The 18,522-nt window shown below is 42.5% G+C and overlaps 2 protein-coding genes across 3 annotated transcripts in view; both read right to left on the minus strand.

The window, feature by feature from the left end:
• Window positions 1-544: 544 nt before the first annotated feature.
• PSMA6 (proteasome 20S subunit alpha 6) lies at window positions 545-10,646 on the minus strand. The gene is made up of 7 exons (XM_083510114.1): window positions 10,423-10,646; window positions 9,449-9,543; window positions 8,821-8,902; window positions 7,849-8,004; window positions 3,788-3,966; window positions 2,429-2,523; window positions 545-750 (listed from the first exon to the last, which is right to left on the minus strand). Exons 1-7 carry the CDS (start codon window positions 10,496-10,498, stop codon window positions 693-695), a joined length of 741 nt encoding a protein of 246 aa, XP_083366240.1. The 5' UTR covers window positions 10,499-10,646; the 3' UTR covers window positions 545-692.
• A 1,181-nt stretch (window positions 10,647-11,827) lies between these two features.
• PRORP (protein only RNase P catalytic subunit) overlaps window positions 11,828-18,522 on the minus strand; it is a 49,731-nt gene continuing 43,036 nt past the window's right edge. For both annotated transcript variants that reach the window (XM_083508170.1, XM_083508171.1), the window contains exons 6-8: window positions 15,460-15,608; window positions 12,480-12,675; window positions 11,828-12,167 (exon numbers count right to left, since the gene is read on the minus strand). In XM_083508170.1, the coding sequence (XP_083364296.1) occupies window positions 12,039-12,167; window positions 12,480-12,675; window positions 15,460-15,608 (474 nt within the window). In that variant the 3' untranslated portion in view covers window positions 11,828-12,038. The remainder of the gene's footprint in view (window positions 12,168-12,479; window positions 12,676-15,459; window positions 15,609-18,522) is intronic.

Genomic DNA, 18,522 nt, shown 5'->3' on the forward strand with positions numbered 1-18,522 from the left:
TCTTATTTGGAAGATATTAACATTTAAAATTAAAAAAGAAAACAAAACAAAACAAAACACCTCAACTCAGTGAGGCTTATTTCTGAGTACAGTGGTATCGGGTTACATATGCTTCAGGTTACAGACTCTGCTAACCCAGAAATAGTACCTCGGGTTAAGAACTTTGCTTCAGGATGAGAACAGAAATCGTGCTCCAGCAGTGCAGCAGCAGTGGGAGACCCCATTAGCTAAAGTGGTGCTTCAGGTTAAGAACGGACGAATTAAGTACTTAACCCGAGGTTAATTGTTCTTTTGAGTTCTTTATTGCTAGCTCTGGAAAAGTTACAAGCTTTCCTGCCTAATGTCCAACAGTAGAGAAGCCATTACTCTGCAGCAGGCACGTTTAAACATAGTACATTCACTCCCAGTTATCTCTGAAAGTACTTTCTCAAAGCTGTTACTTGTGGTTACTGTGGAACTGCTCATAGCTATAAAACACTGTAAATCTAAACACAGCAACTGATGTAAGAAGGTTAATTGTTGAGCAATGAAGAAATGACAAAGCTTTCCAAAACCACCATTTTATTCGTACAGAGTAAAATACATCAGATAGTGAGCATTCCATTTTTAGCCCATAATCCAGAGCCATTAACAAGTTGGTTTTCACCAGACATTCTGGCCCGAAGTCACAGAATTAGGAATTCTAAATAGAGCTAATCTCTCTCTGCTAAAGCGACAAGGTGTGTATCAATCTCTGCTTCTGTAAGGATCCTAAAAGAGGAGTGAAAACAATGGAAGCTATTAATTTTGCACCTCAAATAGCACTATTAAATACATAATTAGAAGATTCAGTTGAGAAATGTTTTCATAACAAGGATCTATTTTTGTGCTCTTGAAGGCCTTCATCAAAACATGCACATTTTATAAAACAGTTTTCTGGTACCTCTGAGGTTTTACTTATTTTGTTTCTTTTGGTTTAGTCTCTAGCTTTGTGGTTTACTTCACAGGAGTTTTGGAAACAGCAGCTGCCAAGCTTTCCTGAAGCCTAGCACAATCACTAGGATGAGCCCCCTTACCAATCTCCCAAGTCTGGGAGAAGGACAGCAGCTTATGCCTGCAACTGCACTGGGCTTCATAGTGCTATGAAGCAGGAGGCTTGCTACTTCCAAGCATCTCTGAAGCCCAGTGGGATTTCTACTAAGATCCTGCTCTTCCCCAAGACAGGAGAGAAGCAAGGCCAGTGGCAGCCACAAATTATGGCCATCTACTAAGCTGTGAAAACTGCCACCCTTCAAAGCACTAATGAGCCACTTTTTTCTTGCTCTTAAGTCAGGTATTCCCAACCTTCTGGACTACAATTCCCATCATCCCTGACCACTGGTCCTGTTAGCTAGGGATCATGGGAGTTGTAGGCCAAAACATCTGGAGGGCCGCAGGTTGGGGATGCCTGCTCTTAATGAATAGTGTTCAATACACCAAGATAGTGTTAACAGTAAGGAGTCAGCTCTGTGTACCAAGGATAATAAATTAAAACGGGGAAGTGCTGGTGTTTCTGTTAATGGAGCACCATGCCATGCCTGGTTCAAGGCTGCAGATTCTCTCGACAGATGCCCTTATATTGTTACCACTCATGATGATGGCATTGCAACACTTTTCTCTTGGCAATCTCCCACTGCTAATTCAGGGATGCTAATAATCTCTTTAAGAAGAAGAGGAGTTTGGATTTGATATCCCGCTTTATCACTACCCGAAGGAGTCTCAAAGCAGCTAACATTCTCCTTTCCCTTCCTCCCCCACAACAAACACTCTGTGAGGTGAGTGAGACTGAGAGACTTCAGAGAAGTGTGACTGGCCCAAGGTCACCAGCAGCCGCATATGGAGGAGCAGAGACGCGAACCCGGTTCCCTAGATTACGAGTCCACTGCTCTTAACCACTACACCACACTGGCTCTTTAAACCCTGTTATACTCCAGTTTTGAGCCAGTGGGTGAATTTAGCAGCGTGTGTAAACAATGCATACCCTAGGAAGTGAAATATGCAAGGAACACAGCAGTTCTTCAAGTACTTGGCCACATCCCAAATAGCAGTTACATGCAATCGTGTACAGTAAAATGAAATGCTCTAGAACTCCAGTGCAAGGTTTATTCAAGGAAGTCAAGGAATATATGCGCAAGCACTTCTGCCTGCACAAGAGGACTTCCCCTCCCTCTCCTCTTCCAGTCCCCCCAATCTGTTCTGGAAGGTTGGGAAAACCACCAAAACAGATTTGGGAGGTGCATGGGAGAGAGGGTGCAGTGGAACATCCATTGTGCAAGCAGTAGCCCTTGTGCCAACAGGATGACCACACTGGATGGAACCCTGAGGTCACACCTAAACTGTCTCATTAAGAAGAAGAATGAAATTTAGTTGTGCATAAGCAAAAAGGGAAAGTTCTGCATTCACTCTTTACCTGAATTTAGGATTATCAAGTGTGACAACTCCTACTTCTATTTCAGAAGGTTTGAAGTCAATGGACAAAACAGTAGAGAGGCAGGTTATTGCTGTCTAGAATTGAAATATATTGGAGACATCAGAAACACAGCATATAAAATCAAAATTAAAAATACTACTTTGACATTCAAAACTTATCTTTCACTTCTGTTAAATTTATGCCCTCTTCATGCAAAGCTGAATTAAGAATATTTCTAATGCTGCAGAGTTCTAGCACTTTAAACTTCTCTGTTGAAGAGCTGTGAAGATGACTATGCCAGCAGTCATTCCTTGCAGTTGGGATTTGTTAAGACAGCTGTGTTTCTAGCAACGTTCAAAGCTAAAAGTCCGACACTGCAGCGTACAGCAACTTTATTAAAATTATTACTTTCCAATTTTAGTTGAGGAAAGGAGTGAGCTTTTGTGGGGTGAAGTCAAACTATTTGAAGGTTGCATGTTGCTAATATAATGTTGTCAAAGTGTTCTGACGAAGTGTTTGACGAAGGCAAGATCAGTCTAGAAAGAATTGGGCATCTGAAGCACAAAATTCTTTAAAAATGTCATGTCACTGAGTATCAGCCCCACCAGTCTATTGCTCAATACACACATGCAACAACTGTGATGCTAATGCAGAGATGTGAGAACGAGGAATAGTGGGAGGAGGAGACACACTGAAAATGTGGGGAAAGCTTTCCCCATTCCCTCTTCCCTACCCCACCCCAAAAGGATTTTAGACGATTCTGCAGACAGAATGGCCCGCCTGAAAGAAATGCTGCCAGTCAATGAAGACAGTACTAAACTAGATGGATCAATGGTTTCATTCTGTTTGAGGCAGCTTCATATATATGTTCTTACTATTATGACTTTATGAATAGGTTGCAAAGCAGAAACCACAAACTTCTAGACTAGGACACTGGTTTAGCATTACCACCTACCCAATAAGCCAACTACACAGGCATTGTTACAGAAAGTGAATACCTAGGAATGTGCAAGAAAAATTAGGCCTTTATCAGTGGGCACCCCACTTACTAGGACAAGTACTTTTCGGCCAGTGATTTCAACTGTCCTCTGCTCCCCAGTGCCACAACTAAAATTAAAAGTACCAGCAACTTAAGGCATGAAATTAAACAGGCAACTGGAGATGGGATGGGATTTTTTGGCTTTTGCAGAGCAGACTTGTGAAAGGTTAAGCAAATGTTTTGACAATAACTCAGACATTTTGACAACAACCACATGGAAGAACTAGAGGGGGAATGTATGTCACTGTACCCCATCAAATTCAAATAAGGACTGTCCACCTCTTTGATGCCAAACAAAATTTGATGTACATTTGACTTACCTCCACAGTCTGTTCAAATGTCCAGTCCAATTTTTTCTTCACTTTCTTTTCAAGAAAGCTAGTTGATTCTGTCTGTTTGACTCCTGCAGCTGTAGCCTTAAACCCACAGTAGTATCCTGCTGGATCACACTTGTATACCTGAGGATTGTTTTCTTCATCAATGCCAATCAAAATCATGCCTTTGGGGGAAAAATGTTTGTTTTTTAAAATGAGTGGAATTCTCCTTTCTCATTCAATGGCTTCATTCTATCCTAGTCAATCTCTTATTACTCTAACAGGCAAAACATGCAGCATTCCACTTGCCATGGGCAGTGTGCAACAAGATCTCTGGCAAGTGTGATGCCTTAATCCCAGCTCCAAAGCTCAGAGGTAGGTGGAGAATTGTCCAGACAGTTGCTTGATGATTTTCACGAACCTCTGAGCTTCAGAGTTCGGATGAAGTCTGGGGGATGTTTGGCAACTGCATGGTCAAAGCACCTCAGAAAAGGAGGCTCCAGAGCAGCAAAAGTGAACAGGGGGAAGGTTCATTACTGCTCCTGTTAAGGGTTTGGGGCACCTTCAAGCAGTAACTAATAGTACAGGCTTTTCAGCCTCTTTGCAGGAAAGACATGCTGGGGGGGGGGATGTTGAGTGGCGGTGCTTCCAAGTTGGCATGTTCCCTGATAGTTTTCCCTTCAGAAATGGTGTCGGGAGGTAGAATGACAGATGAGGACTAGTTTTTGAGGGACCACTAGGGGTGCATCAGAAGATGGCTGACAATAACATCTCTCCGACCCACACGAGGTAAATTGGAGGCTGTGATGGGAGTAAATAGCCTCCCTACCCCCCCCCCCCAGGATTATGGTGGGGGACTGCCCTTGCCTGCTGTGCCCTATACCACCCCCGAATTTGTGGGGATGGGGGCACTAGGCACAATGCCCTCCTGTGGGATTTCGGCACTCCTGGACGCTGTCTCTGATCCGCGCCACTAGCTGCAAGAACTTCAAAAGAAACAATTTGGATGAAGCTAATGCACATATTTCAAGGAAAAGGGGGAGTAAAGACTGCTAACAGAAGAGATCTCTGATAAAACAAGACGAGTCGGAGGAACAAGTATAGATAATGAGAAGATACGCCAAGACTCGGTATGGCAAAGGGACTGACGGGGGAGAGGGGAAAAAACTTTCCTTTATGTGATTTAACAAGAATCCCCCCCACCCACAAGTCAGAAATGTCGTTTTAAGGACTTAAGCTGTGGATTTAAGGCTGTGTGGAGATAAACTTTTGAACCAGAGCATGTTTTAAGAAGAGCGTGGAATGTATAAGGGCTTTGGAATGACGCAGTTAAAAATACCGTCGCCATATTGGGAAGTTCTGTCGGAGGACTTAAGTCTGAGAGGAGAAATAGAGAAATAGAGCTGTTTTTATATTGTGGATGAAACTCCTCAGTGGGACTTAAGAACGACAGTTCTGTAATTAATGATGGAAAGAGCACTGTTATTTATGAAGGCGATGATATATGGAAACCATCTCGATTTGAGGACTGGAAGAACGGAAAAATTCACACAGGATTATTATTGGTGTTTATCGGCTTAAGGAGACTATCAGAAGAGATCATAAAGAAAAAAGAGAAAATATATGAACAAGATGTGAAAATAGCAAGATAAGTCTGGATAGAATTATGAACTTTGTTTGGACTGATTTGGACATTAATGCAGTAGCAAGAAGACGATCAGAATCCCCCTTCGGATCTTGAAATATGGGTTCCCTCAACAAAATTTAAAATTCGGCTTTGTAATTCGGAATTTATGTGATGTGATTTGATTTGATGTGATTGGCCGGTTAATAAAAAGTATTTTAAAAAAAATAAATACAGATGGGGACTAGATTTTAGCTTGGCTAGCCAAGGACTGTAGACCTCCATGCACAACTCATTAACAAACGGCTCACCTATATCTGCACAACAGACAATTCATTAATTGCATTAGATTACAGGCCCAACGCTGAACTGAATCACTAGAGAAAGGGTCATCTGCTTCTTAAACTTGATTATTTATTTTGCAGGACCTAAACCCCATGATGCCAATTTTAAAGGTGAAACTGTTTTCTATTTTAGAACATAATTTGAAATATATTCCCCTTTTCAAAATACGTTTTTCTTAAAATGCCAACTTCCAAATTTGAAAAAAGGGATAGGAATAAAACCAAAACAAACTCTTCTTGAACATCTGCAAAGCATAGAATCATAGAGTTGGAAGAGACCACAAGGGCCATCGAGTCCAACCCCCTGCCAAGCAGGAAACACCCTCAGAGCACTCCTGACATATGGTTGTCAAGCCTCTGCTTAAAGACCTCCAAAGTAGGAGACTCCACCACACTCCTTGGCAGCAAATTCCACTGTCGAACAGCTCTTACTGTCAGGAAGTTCTTCCTAATGTTTAGGTGGAATCTTCTTTCTTGTAGTTTGGATCCATTGCTCCGTGTCCGCTTCTCTGGAGCAGCAGAAAACTGTCTATATGACAACCTTTTATATATTTGAACATGGCTATCATATCACCCCTTAACCTCCTCTTCTCCAGGCTAAATATGCCCAGCTCCCTTAGCCGTTCCTCATAAGGCATCGTTTCCAGGCCTTTGACCATTTTGGTTGCCCTCCTCTGGACACGTTCCAGTTTGTCAGTGTCCTTCTTGAACTGTGGTGCCCAGAACTGGACACAGTACTCCAGGTGAGGTCTGACCAGAGCAGAATACAGTGGCACTATTACTTCCCTTGATCTAGATGCTATACTCCTATTGATGCAGCCCAGAATTGCATTGGCTTTTTTAGCTGCCGCGTCACACTGTTGGCTCATGTCAAGTTTGTGGTCAACCAAGACTCCTAGATCCTTTTCACATTCTCAAGCCAGGTGTCACCCATCTTGTATTTGTGCCTCTCATTTTTTTTGCCCAAGTGCAATACTTTACATTTCTCCCTGTTAAAGTTCATCTTGTTTGTTTTTGCCCAGTTCTCTAATCTGTCAAGGTCGTTTTGAAGTGTGATCCTGTCCTCTGGGGTGTTAGCCACCCCTCCCAATTTGGTGTCATCTGCAAATTTGATCAGGATGCCCTTGAGTCCATCATCCAAGTCGTTGATAAAGATGTTGAATAAGACCGGGCCCAAGACAGAACCCTGTGGCACCCCACTAGTCACTCTTCTCCAGGATTGCATTGCAAGCCAGTATTATTCGAAAGTAGAGACTGAGAAAAATGTAACTGCATTACATGGAAGTAACTTCCTTTCAGTGTGTCTTGCAACAATATTACTTGAAACCAGATTCTTTAAGAGCAGGTACTTCAATTAAATCAGTTTCTCAGTAAACAGGTCACCCTGAAAGTACTTCCAAGCATAAGATCTAAGTTGAATACAATGTTTTTAAAAAATGCTCAAATACTTAAAATTGATTTCATTTGATGCTTTTCAAATACATATCTATCGGTCACAACTAGAAGGTTGTGTAGAATATGTAGTATCAGCACAAGACATTAGCAAATCTGTTGCATGACCTAATAATCTCAAGGCAAATCTGAATAAAGGGAAGACTAAGATAATGCTAGTTGGTAGGTCCCAAAATCTAGAGCAAAAACACAAGCGGCTTGTACCTTCTGTTCTAACTCAGCTTCAGCAGATTAAATTATTGCCTTTGTAAGCTTATCTGTGTTTTTGTGCAATTTACAGGCAGCTAACCAGTGTCAAATTGGAATGACCCTGGTTCCATTTTCCTCAGAGATATAAAGCACGAGTATCTGTTTGAGAAACTGTCTCCCTTCTTCAGTGGGATGAGATTGTAGGTGAGATGAAGACACTGCTCCTGGGCAAAGGATTTTCCTGTGAGGTTTCAGGTTTCCAGGTTGCCTTCAAATACCATCATGAAAGAAATTCATGAGAACCACAGAGAACCACAATGGGGTTGAATTACAGTTTGCTCCGTGCAGAAGCAGCATCTTCTGAGCAGTATCCCACTGATGTCCACGTGCACAATATTTCAGACTTAGCATCCCAAAAGTTCTGAAATGTTACTTTCAGTTTATATTTATATACTTACAGCAACCAAGAGGCCTCATTTCAGCATTTTGTGTGTAGACCTGAGAAATGTCTGCAATCCTTTTACACAGCATGTCCACTGGAATGTCATAGCCATACTTATACTTCCAGTTTGCAGCCTCATAGCGGGCTCTCTGCACCTGGGACCTACTGTCAGCTGAAATAAATAAAGAACTGACATCATTCCCATGCTTCATGTAGTCAATGTATTTTCAAGAAAAAAGCTATAGGCAACTCCCCATTTACACGTGTTCAATATGTGCGCTACAATGCACATACACATCACGCCAAACCCGGAGTGACCCCAAAACATTACAAAAAGAGGCAGAATTGGGTATTTGTAGGCTTTTTTCAATGGTGTTTCAAATATATGTGATTTCACTTAAACACGTGGTGCCTTGGAACATAACTCCCATGTAATTGTGAGTTGCTTGTACAGTCGTACCTTGGTTTGCGAACACCTTGTAACTCGAACATTTTGGCTCCCGAATGCCGCAAACCCAGAAGTGAGTGTTCCGATTTGCAATTGTTCTTTGGAACCCAAATGTCCGACGCAGCTTCCGATTGAGTGCAGGAAGCTCCTGCAGCCAATCGGAAGCCGTGCCTTGGTTTTCAAAAGTCAAACGGATTTCCAGAACGGATTCCGTTCAAGAACCAAGGTATGACTGTACTTAAAATCTGAATACAAAACTAATTTGAAATATTTCTCCTACACCTCCCGTAGACTGGATTAATAAAATAATTTATACCACCCTCTCCCCTCCCAGGGATATCTGTGCAATATGCAAAGGGTTACGAGAAAGTTTCCCATTCAGAAATTGGTAAGACTTGCTTACTTTCAGAGGCAGTACTAAATTAAATGCCTCTGGCTCATAACAATTCATTGGATATTAACAAGAAGTATTATGTTTTGACTACATATCAACATTGTACGTCATCATCCATTCGCTCTCCATGTGGGTAATTTTTATACCTGTCATTCCTGTCATTACGCAGCCAATGTTTTCAGTTATTCTGAATAAGTGAGTCACTGTGCTAGAATCCAGCAGCTTGTCCTAATGGAGAAAGCCAAAGAATAGCTTTAAACAATATTCTACTCAGCCAAATGAAGGTTTCCACATTGAGAAAACAAAAAGACTATTAAGATGAAAATAAGATGGTGCAATGGAACTAGCCAGCTTCTCTTTCTCTTCACCCCTAAATACCCTGGCTGGTGACAGCCAGACTGGGGTGGGAGTGGGAAGTGTTGACTGAGTTACTCTATGGTGGGTTGAACTCTTCATAAGGCTTTGATTGACACGAGGATCAATCTGACCACCATTCAAAAGATTTAAGAAAGCAATGCCCAGTGCCCACTTTGGGGCTGTGCATTCTGGACTGCGATACTCTGCAGTGGGAGTAGCCTTACCCAAGTGTGTTTTCCCAAGAATTCCAAGTCTGATTCTTTATAAGCCTACTTACATGCTTCAGAGAATTCTGGTACTTTTAAGTAACAAGAATAAACAGCAAAGGAGTTAATTATTAAGGATCAACAAGGAAGCAAATTATCCAAGCGTATAATAATAATAAAAGAATCAGATGCTCAGGATACTGCTACTTACAGGTACTTTCTTCTGTGTGACAATAACTGCACAGTCCTTTCCACGAACAGCTACTGATGTAAGGCCACCCTGGTTTATGGCCTTAAACGCATACTCTAAATGGTACATTAAACATAGTCAGGAGATTTGACAACAATGCTACGTAGCATATATAGAAGCTCCCAAATGCAAACTCTGATTACTCATATTCAGTAGTACTTTTAGTGTTACACAGCTTGAAATCATTGTGGGCATACATAGGTTTTTTTCATATCTCGATCTAAAGAGCATTTGACACAACCAAATTCCTATAGTTTTACACCTCTCTCATTCCACAGTTATGTGTTTTTGTCCCTAACTACTGGATACTTGAGTTAACTTTGCAATGCTGGAGTGTCCTACTGCTAATCATAAGGTTCACACACTCTCTTCACTTCAGTTTTGCAAAAGCATTTGGGAGTTTGCTTTTGTTTTTTTAAGCTGAAACCCGTTCCAGTCCCAGTCCCCTGTCCCAATTATCGTAAATGTGAAATCAACAGGGTGATTTGATGCAAAAGAAATCAAGAGCGCTGGAACTTCAATAGTTGGTAAGGGAGGGGAATATTCAGCAAGGGCAACTTCATCATGAAAAGGATAGCGATAATGCCCCCCCTCCCCGTCCCGCAAGCATTGGGGTGCATTCTCCTTTGCAGCAGACTCCTTTCGGTTTCGCTTTTAAACAAAGACAGCTTTTTCGCTGCGCGGTCCTGCCCTTCTTTCACAAGATGCCCAGGCACCTTGCACGGAGGAGACCCATGACTACCGCATTCCTGGCACTTTCCCTCTGCAAGCGGCTGCGGGAGAGGCAGAGGCGCCCCGCATGTCCATCACGTGCTCCCTCTTCCCAATACACGGGAGCGGGCGGCTGCTCCCCTCATTTTGCCCCTTTCCTCCGATGGGGCCGAAGAGAGGCGGGGCCCTGGGCCGTGACGGGGCAGTTCCTGCCAAACACTCACCTACTTGGTAGAGACGCCCCTCAGGGGAGAAGATCGTGATATGCCGGTCGAAGCCGGCGCTGGAGCCTCGGGACATGGTCAGCGGGAGGAGGAAAAGTGGTCGTAGCGGCGATGGGGGGGAACCGTCTGCGGACACAGCATGCAAAGGGCAGCTTCCAGGAGCCGCAGTTCAAGCAACGGGGAGTGCTTCCGGGGTCACAGGTTCCCGCGCAGGCGCAGCCGGCCAAGGCTGCCGCCAGGAGCGGAGCAGTCTTCCACTCACTTCCGGTCCGCTTTTGCTCTAGTCATTGTCTACATCGCGCAAGCGCAGCAAGAGCGAGCGGGCCGGAGAGTAGCGTAAAGCTTCTCTCCCCCCCCCCGCCCCAGCTACCGCCAGGCTTTCGAGCATGCGCAAAGACGAGGCTTCCTTCGTCTCCTTGGCTCCGCTATATGAAGGGATGCGCGAAGCTCAAGCGGGCGCCTCCTGTGCCCGCGGAAAACTTCTATTCCGTGTGCGGGAAATTAAAATCCCCCTCCCTCGCAATGGCCACCCCCCGTTTCTAAGGCCTGCACAGTGTAAAGGACCAGCAAGATATCTGTCATAGTATGTGCCCATTTTAGTGAACGTAACTGAGGGCGAGATTTAAGGTTAGTCCCTTTTTAGGTAAAGGTAAAGGGACCCCTGACGATTCTGGGGTTGCAGCGCTCATCTCGCTTTACTGGCCGAGGGAGCCGGCGTACAGCTTCCAGGTCATGTGGCCAGCATGACTAAGCCACTTCTGGTGAACCAGAGCAGCGCATGGAAATGCTGTTCACCTTCCCGCCGGAGCGGTACCTATTTATCTACTTGCACTTTGATGTGCTTTCAAACTGCTAGGTTGGCAGGAGCTGGGACCAAGCAACGGGAGCTCACCCCATCGCGGGGCTTCAAACCGTCAACCTTCTGATCAGCAAGCCCTAGGCTCAGTGGTTTAACCCACAGTGCCACCCACATCCCATTAGTCCCTTTTTAATGATGCCTTATATTGTACTGTGGGCTGTTCATTGCGCCCCATTGATGAAAATCAGAAGCACCGAACCACCAACCCTTCTCTGGTGTATCTTTCTTGGAGGCTCACTTCATGGTAAAATGTGGTGGGACCCTGCAAATGGCATGTATATAACCCAAAAGCCCTCCACTGCCTCTATTAAAACCGCAGCAGCAGCAAGTCACAGAGGTGCCCAACTGAGAACTTGGGAGAATATGAGCAGTACTACTAAAGTAAGTGGGTAACACTTTCTTCATCATAAACCAAGAAATATTGGTGCAGAGAAGCACCTGTGTGGAGTTTCTGATAAAGAAGTCATCAGAGCAAAACGTCTGAAATAGAGACATTGGTGAAAATCAGGAATCTTTTTTTAACAGAAATAAAAAATCAAAGATGAATTTTTATTTTATTTTAAAATTGGCTATATAATATTCTCCACCATTTCCAATACGTTATAGAAATAATAAAATATGAGTTGATACATTTCAGGGATTCGATCAAATGTAGGTCTCTTGCATCAAAACATGAATTCCATAATAGGTACATAGTATCTGCTTTATTTGAGACAACAGTGCCATGTGTACATTTTTGTTCAGAGAAATGCATCCTTTATTTCTGTTGAAGGCAAAGCCATTTTGTAGGCACTTCATAAGAAGATCTTTCCAAGACGTTGTCATCATAGGGAATATGCCATGTGTTACCTGTGGTCTGCACAATTGTATCAAAATTCAATACAGACTGTTAAGTAAAGAAAGAGAAATAACTGTTAGTTTTTACTTCCTATAAAAATATATGTGTTGCACATCTCCCAACATACATTCACAGATATGTTTGGTAAGCAGAATAGGTACTACGGGAATAAAATCCCAAAGAAATTATTTTGGGGGATGGCCAGTAAATATTAACCCACTCCACATTAACAACTTAATCCATTGATGTTATAATTTAATCATATTTTAAATCAGTTTATTATTCTGTGATGATCACATGCAGCCATTTGCCATTACAAGAACTAAATCAGCAGGAGGAGTGCATTAAAATAAAAAATACCTCAAACTTTATCCTCTTTCCTGGTATGTAGTCAGATAGCACCATCTGATGTCCCCGCTGCCATTTAAAGAACAGCCGTCGAGTTAGACTGTCAGAGAGGCAAGCCTTATGATCACGTAATAGATCTCTGGTAACAAATCTACAGTGACTTCCTGAGTGAAGAGTGGCATAGAGCAGGAATGGATCGTCTTCAGACCTTTAAAAAGAAGGTGGAACATCACACACTGCTAAAATGCTCAGAAGCTCATTTAAACTGTTCTCATTTGTTAATTATGAAGTTACTAAGTTGCTTGACCCTTTCCTATCTACATTTTTAACATCCACATTTAAGAAAATTGTATTTTTTAAAATAGAAAACCATTGTCCTCTTTTCACTATAATCTGATACAATATAAGCTTGCAATCTAAAATAACTATCCAAACCAAAACATAAATGTAGCTAATTCTAAGTAGGAACTATCTTTCATCTATCAGATATAAACATAAAATACTTAGGCCTAGCTCTGCACAGCATGAGAAACTATCATCCAAACTTTAATCACCAGGGATTTTTTTAGTCTCTATTACAGGGATTTTGGGGGTGTTAGGAATGGGGTAGTACCTCTGGGGGAGGATACATCATGCTTCTGGGGCAGTTTGTCCACCTTTGGTCCCCACCCTGCACTCTCACCTGTGGCTCCTAGAAGCTGCCAGCATGCAACAGCAGCCACACCCCAGTAATGGCTTTGATTGGCTAGTAAACCAGGTGAGGGTAGCTGGTGAACCTCAAACCCTCAGCGTGTTAAGGACTTCCTGTGTATGCAAAGACAAGCTCCAGTGGATTGAGCAGACAAGACCAATAGTGGTTTCTGCATGTGCTGCAGGGGGAAGTTAGTCAACCTGCGAAGGTAGCCCGTCTAAAAGAAGGAAAGAACTGATCCTAAACCTCCGCTGCCTTGTGGGATATCTTTGGGAGAAAAATATGGCTAAGGAGTAAACCCTACACAAATACAGAGTGAAGTCCCTAAGACGGTTGGATGGCAACTTGCCTCCTTCCAGCAACTTCTGCAGCCAAGCATATTGCTCTGCTTTCCTTTGGATCACATCAATGAGGCCGGGGGGGGGGGGTATTGTTCTATGGGCAGCCCAGGACCTCCATACACACTGCGCAGGCTTGTGCCCTGGGAAGATCACTTCCGCAGAGATGCACTCCACTGTCTCTCAAAATAGATAGAGGCCAACAACAGCAATTGCAGGGATGGTTAATGCATGGCCCTCAATTGCTGCAAGACTACAACTCCCATCCTCTGACAACTGGCCATGCTTACCAGGGCTCATGGAGTTAGTAGTCCAGTGCCATCCAGAGGGCCACAGATTACCCACACCTGGTCTGCTGGATAGCTTTCAAAATTTAACCATTTAATAAAACTGTGCCTCTCAGTTTCACAGCGGACTTATTTTCAAAATTTTACAGAAGCACATTCAATTGTACTAAAATAAGGCAAGCTTTTAAGGTTTATAGAGTTTTGCTGCAGAAATAACACCGTATACTAATTCTGTGTTGTTTTATAACCAGAGGTAATTGAAATAGGTAAAGCTTTGTTGAGTGCTCTTTGTTAAGCATTTCAGGATATTCTGCTTCTCTCTTGGCTTAACTGATTCTGGAATCAATTTTGGGCCCAATTCCAAGTGCCAGCTTTGACCTATAAAATTCTACACAACTAGAAACTTCAGTACCAGGTAGGATACCTACTAGCCCAGCCTTTAATGGTGAAGACTGAGACAACCTTCTACATGTACCTCCTCAATCTGAAGTTTAAATAATAACCATGAGAGAAAGGGCCTTTTCATTGTTTTCAGTCTGGTAAGCAATGCTGTCCCTAGTGAATCTCCCCTCCATTGCTGTCCTCCTGGTATACACACTCCAGCCTTTTAAGGTCATGTTATTTTAGCCCTTATTAGTGATTTAGCTCCTGTGATTTATACTGCATTTTAGTATGTTGGATTTTTTGTACTTGAGTTTTATGTTGAGCTGGATGTTTAAAGTCTATGATGCTTTTTATTGTATTACATTTTTGTACAACCTCCAGACTAGAAAATTCATTTTATGAGACACCCAGCAGATGTAAGTAATAAATAGTATTCAAGCTTCTCTTTTATCTTCTCTGTTTTGACAGACGCTTCCATGTGATGAGAAATGTAATTTTTCCCAGTGTGCATGTGAGCACTGCCAACACTTAATAGTAAATCAAGGCTATGTCCTAACACAAGATACAAGGTTGCAGCCAATGTTAATCATTGACCCATTGAAATTAATAGACATGACTGAATTAGGCCCATTAATTTTAATGGGTATACCTTGAATTAGTTGGGTACAGCCCATTGTATCTGCTTCATTTCATTGTGTTTCCAGAATGAACTATACATGGATGTAAGGAGGAGAAAGTATTAGAGAAAGAGATTAAATGGATAATGAGAGGTGTTTGATCTTTCGGCTGAATGCTCAAGTCAACCTAATTTCTCTATCACAGGCTGCTCATCTAGCAGTTCTGGACAGTTTCGCCGATGCCAATTTGCTTGATCTTTTGGATGAGAGAGGCATGTTTTAACGAGCTCAGCTTAGTCTGATAAACACCCCGTCAGCTGCTTGGCCTTAATGGCTAGGATGGCACACTTACTGTGTTCAAATGTGGTTGGGAATACAAAGTAGCTGATCATTGATTAAATACCTACAAGGCAAAGCTGCACTACTGAACAGCGACAACAAAAGACCTGCATTTGTTTTATATTACCTTGGGCTGGGAAAAGGATTTAAATATTGCAGAGAAGTTCAAAATTAAGAAATGCAACCCATCAAGAATGTACTGTTTGTACAACTAAAAACATTTGCCTTAATTGATCAAACTGAGGGTCTGCTTGTCAAAGTGTCTTAAAGCTACAACTTAAATCTAGTACAGTATAAATGTTTCTGAAGATGACATTGTTAAACATCAGAACATACATGTTTTCGGTAAAGAAGAAGTGTGCTTTCTTCTGCAGAGCAGCCATATCATTTCTGTGCCACTGAGCAGATTTCTTCAGCATGTGTTTGCGCCCCAGTATAAGCATCCGTGGATTGTGCTGTGCTAGGTAGCTGACCACATTCAGCAGCTATGGGAAGGAAGAAAAAGAAGCAGCAAACATTCAGTGAACCAGCATTTAAGAAAATGAAGACATAAACAAGCTTCTAATATATGGACCACGTCTTGCATTCTTGTATTTCTAGCTTAATACTGGATAAGACATTGTCCTCTATGGACAGATCTGAACCTCTGAATTACTGCAGGCCACTGCTGAAGCTGAAATTACATTTAACAACTAAGCCCTTAGCACAGGGAGGCGGGTATCTCAGGCTCAAGGACCAAATACAGACCTTTCTATCTGGCCAGAAAACCACTCCCCAGGCTACATACCCTCCCAAGCCAAACCCTCACCAGCCCTGCTTTGAACCCTGTTTGAGTGCTTTTGCCTGTCTGCAATATGTCACAGAACTCTGATAATACTTCTTGCTTGCCTGGATGGAGGACAGAGAGGAACATGTATAGAAGTTAGCCTACTGTCCAAAGATAACATTTACTCTTCCCACTTTTGCCTCTGACCATTGGCTTGTGATGCCCTCTCACACCGCAAAGGTTGTCCAGAAGGGAATGTGTCCCTTGAGCTGAAAAAGGTTGCCACCCCAGCCTTAAGAGAATATAGGCTGAAAATTTAGAAAAAATATAGGTGCCTACACTTCTTCCTTCATGTGCCACTGCAGTTAAACTCCCACCTTCTCATATTTTTGGCTCATATTTTGGTTCTCTCCCCTTGCATTCCTACCACCATCCACCCTCAATATCCTAGGGGGAGAGGCTGCATTGAAACTGTAGAAATGGTTAGGAGTTGGCTGGCAGTGAAACACAACAGGAAGCCACAGTTATAATAGGAAGGGAGGGTTGGAAGTTGAATCACAGCAAGGATGAGCACAAAGCCTGGGCCAGCTCACATTCTCTTTCCGCCACAAACAGGGCGAGGTTGGCCCAGCTTGAACTAAGATAACCTCCCAAGATGTCACACAGCATTTTGGGAAGCCAGCCGTGCTGGAAGCAGCACAAAAGTCCAGATTTGGACATTGCTTCTAGCATAGCCCTTGAATTGTGTCGCTTCTGCCTACCTCATCCGTATGGTCAAACTGGCCTTGCGCAAAAGCAGTAGTCCTGTTTGAAGAAACCTAGCTTGGCCCTATCTAAACTTTGAAGGCAGTCTTCAAAAGCCTGATTACCAATGGAAAAGACCTGCGATCACTGTGGAGTACCTGAAAACAAATCCTGCAAGAATTCAGGAGCTATCCGTACTCAGATAAATAGGAAATTCTGTGTTCTTGTTTTGTTTTAGAACCGCTGAATGCCTCCTTCTACCTGTTTCCTTTTATAATAGTCTGCCTCTAATTTTAGGTGTGGATATTACTGTGGTGGTCTATACATAGCTACAATGAGATTTCCTGTCTGGTTATACTACTCCCACATATAACTGCTTCTTAGAAAAAGAACACACAAGAGAAACCACTTTCTTTTAGTCATAAAGAAAACTGAATGGTTCAAATGGTTTGAATGAGTGGATTTTAAAGCAAACGTTTCTTGCTTTACAATTGCACATATATTCTCCCTTCCAATCACCAAATAATAGTTAATAATTATTTCCAAAAGGCAAAAACTATATTTTTGGGTGCCCAACACACTGCAGATTTCTCATTACCATTGACCCGATCCAGCAGGTCTCGTCTTACGTTCTAATGTTAAGATCAGGCCCCAAATGACACACTGCTAAAATCTTTCTAAAGTCTACTTCTAGATCTTTAAGGAAAACATAAAAGCCCACAATAAAAGGGAAAAAGAAACAATTTCGCTGTGCTGTTTCTTTATATTCATCAGACTATGTCTGAAAGCTTCCACTCACTTATAGCCCAATCTTCAAACGACTGAATCAAAGAAAAATGTTCCGAGAAATGGCTGGCACTCACACTAGTCAAATGCTAAGGGCTGTTGCTTTAGAATGGAAAATATTCAGTGCTCAATGGGACAATCTGTTCTTAAGAAATCCAATGGAAGTTCATTTTAAAATGTGAAGCGGTCTGCTTCTTTCCTGTTGAGAATATGAACCTATGGAGAAAAATATAGTAGCTGACAAAGGGGCTCTGGCCAAATGTGAAAAATGGAAGGGACTGAGGTGGGGCAGGCAGCAGGGCACATGGGCCAGCTAACACATAAAAAAAGATAAAAGCAGAAAGACAAAACAGATGAAAACCACAACATATCATAGGTGATAATACTTCATGAACTCCCATGTGGCTGCTTCCAGAAAGCACCAATGCAGGGCAAGTGCAAGGACTCTAGGAGTGGTTGAGCAAATTTTTCAAACACAATGTGAAGACAGATATAACATGAGATATAACTCCTCAAAAATGAGGAGGTGCTGCAATTCTTTATACCCTGGTATAATATTGCATTCCTATTCACTACAAAACAACAACACTACCCTGAGCCAGCAGCCAATGGGTATACTTGGGGATCAGTACTGGATTTGTCAATAAACTCTTGGAAACATTTGCCTTTTTAAACTATATTATTCATTGTTAAACTTACTACCTGCCTTTCACCAACAGGTCCCAGGGTGGGTTAAAATTAAAAACGGTGAAAACAGATTACAATCCCAAGAATAAGGTGGGCCCTGAAAACACTTTTCTGGTGTCAAAGGCCAGGCTAAAAAGGTGTGTCTTCAGCATTCGCTGAAAGCTGCACGGTGGTACCTCTAGTTACGAATGTTGGTTATGAACGCTTCAGGTTATGAGCTCTGCTAACCCGGAAGTAACTGCTCCTGGTTGTGAACTTTGCCCCAGGATGCGAACGGGAATCATGCCGCGGGAGACCCCATTAGCGAAATCGCGCCTCAGGATCAGAACAGTTTCAGCTTAAGAACAGACCTCCGGAACAAATTAAGTTCGTAACCAGAGGTACCACTGTATAGTGAAGAAGCCAGGCACACCTTG

This window comes from Podarcis liolepis, assembly GCF_965112155.1.
Source record: "Podarcis liolepis genome assembly, chromosome: 1".
Taxonomy (NCBI): Eukaryota; Metazoa; Chordata; class Lepidosauria; order Squamata; family Lacertidae; genus Podarcis; species Podarcis liolepis.

What these genes read in the sequence shown, in the direction of transcription:
- PSMA6 (XM_083510114.1), bottom strand. Translation starts at nt 10,498, where the DNA reads ATGTCCCGAGGCTCCAGCGCCGGCTTCGACCGGCATATCACGATCTTC. An exon ending in TCACACAGAAGAAAGTACCT is followed by an intron (nt 8,903 to 9,448) that starts GTAAGTAGCAGT and finishes TTTCTCCATTAG; the next exon opens with GACAAGCTGCTGGATTCTAG. An exon ending in CTTGATAATCCTAAATTCAG is followed by an intron (nt 751 to 2,428) that starts GTAAAGAGTGAA and finishes CTCCTCTTTTAG; the next exon opens with GATCCTTACAGAAGCAGAGA.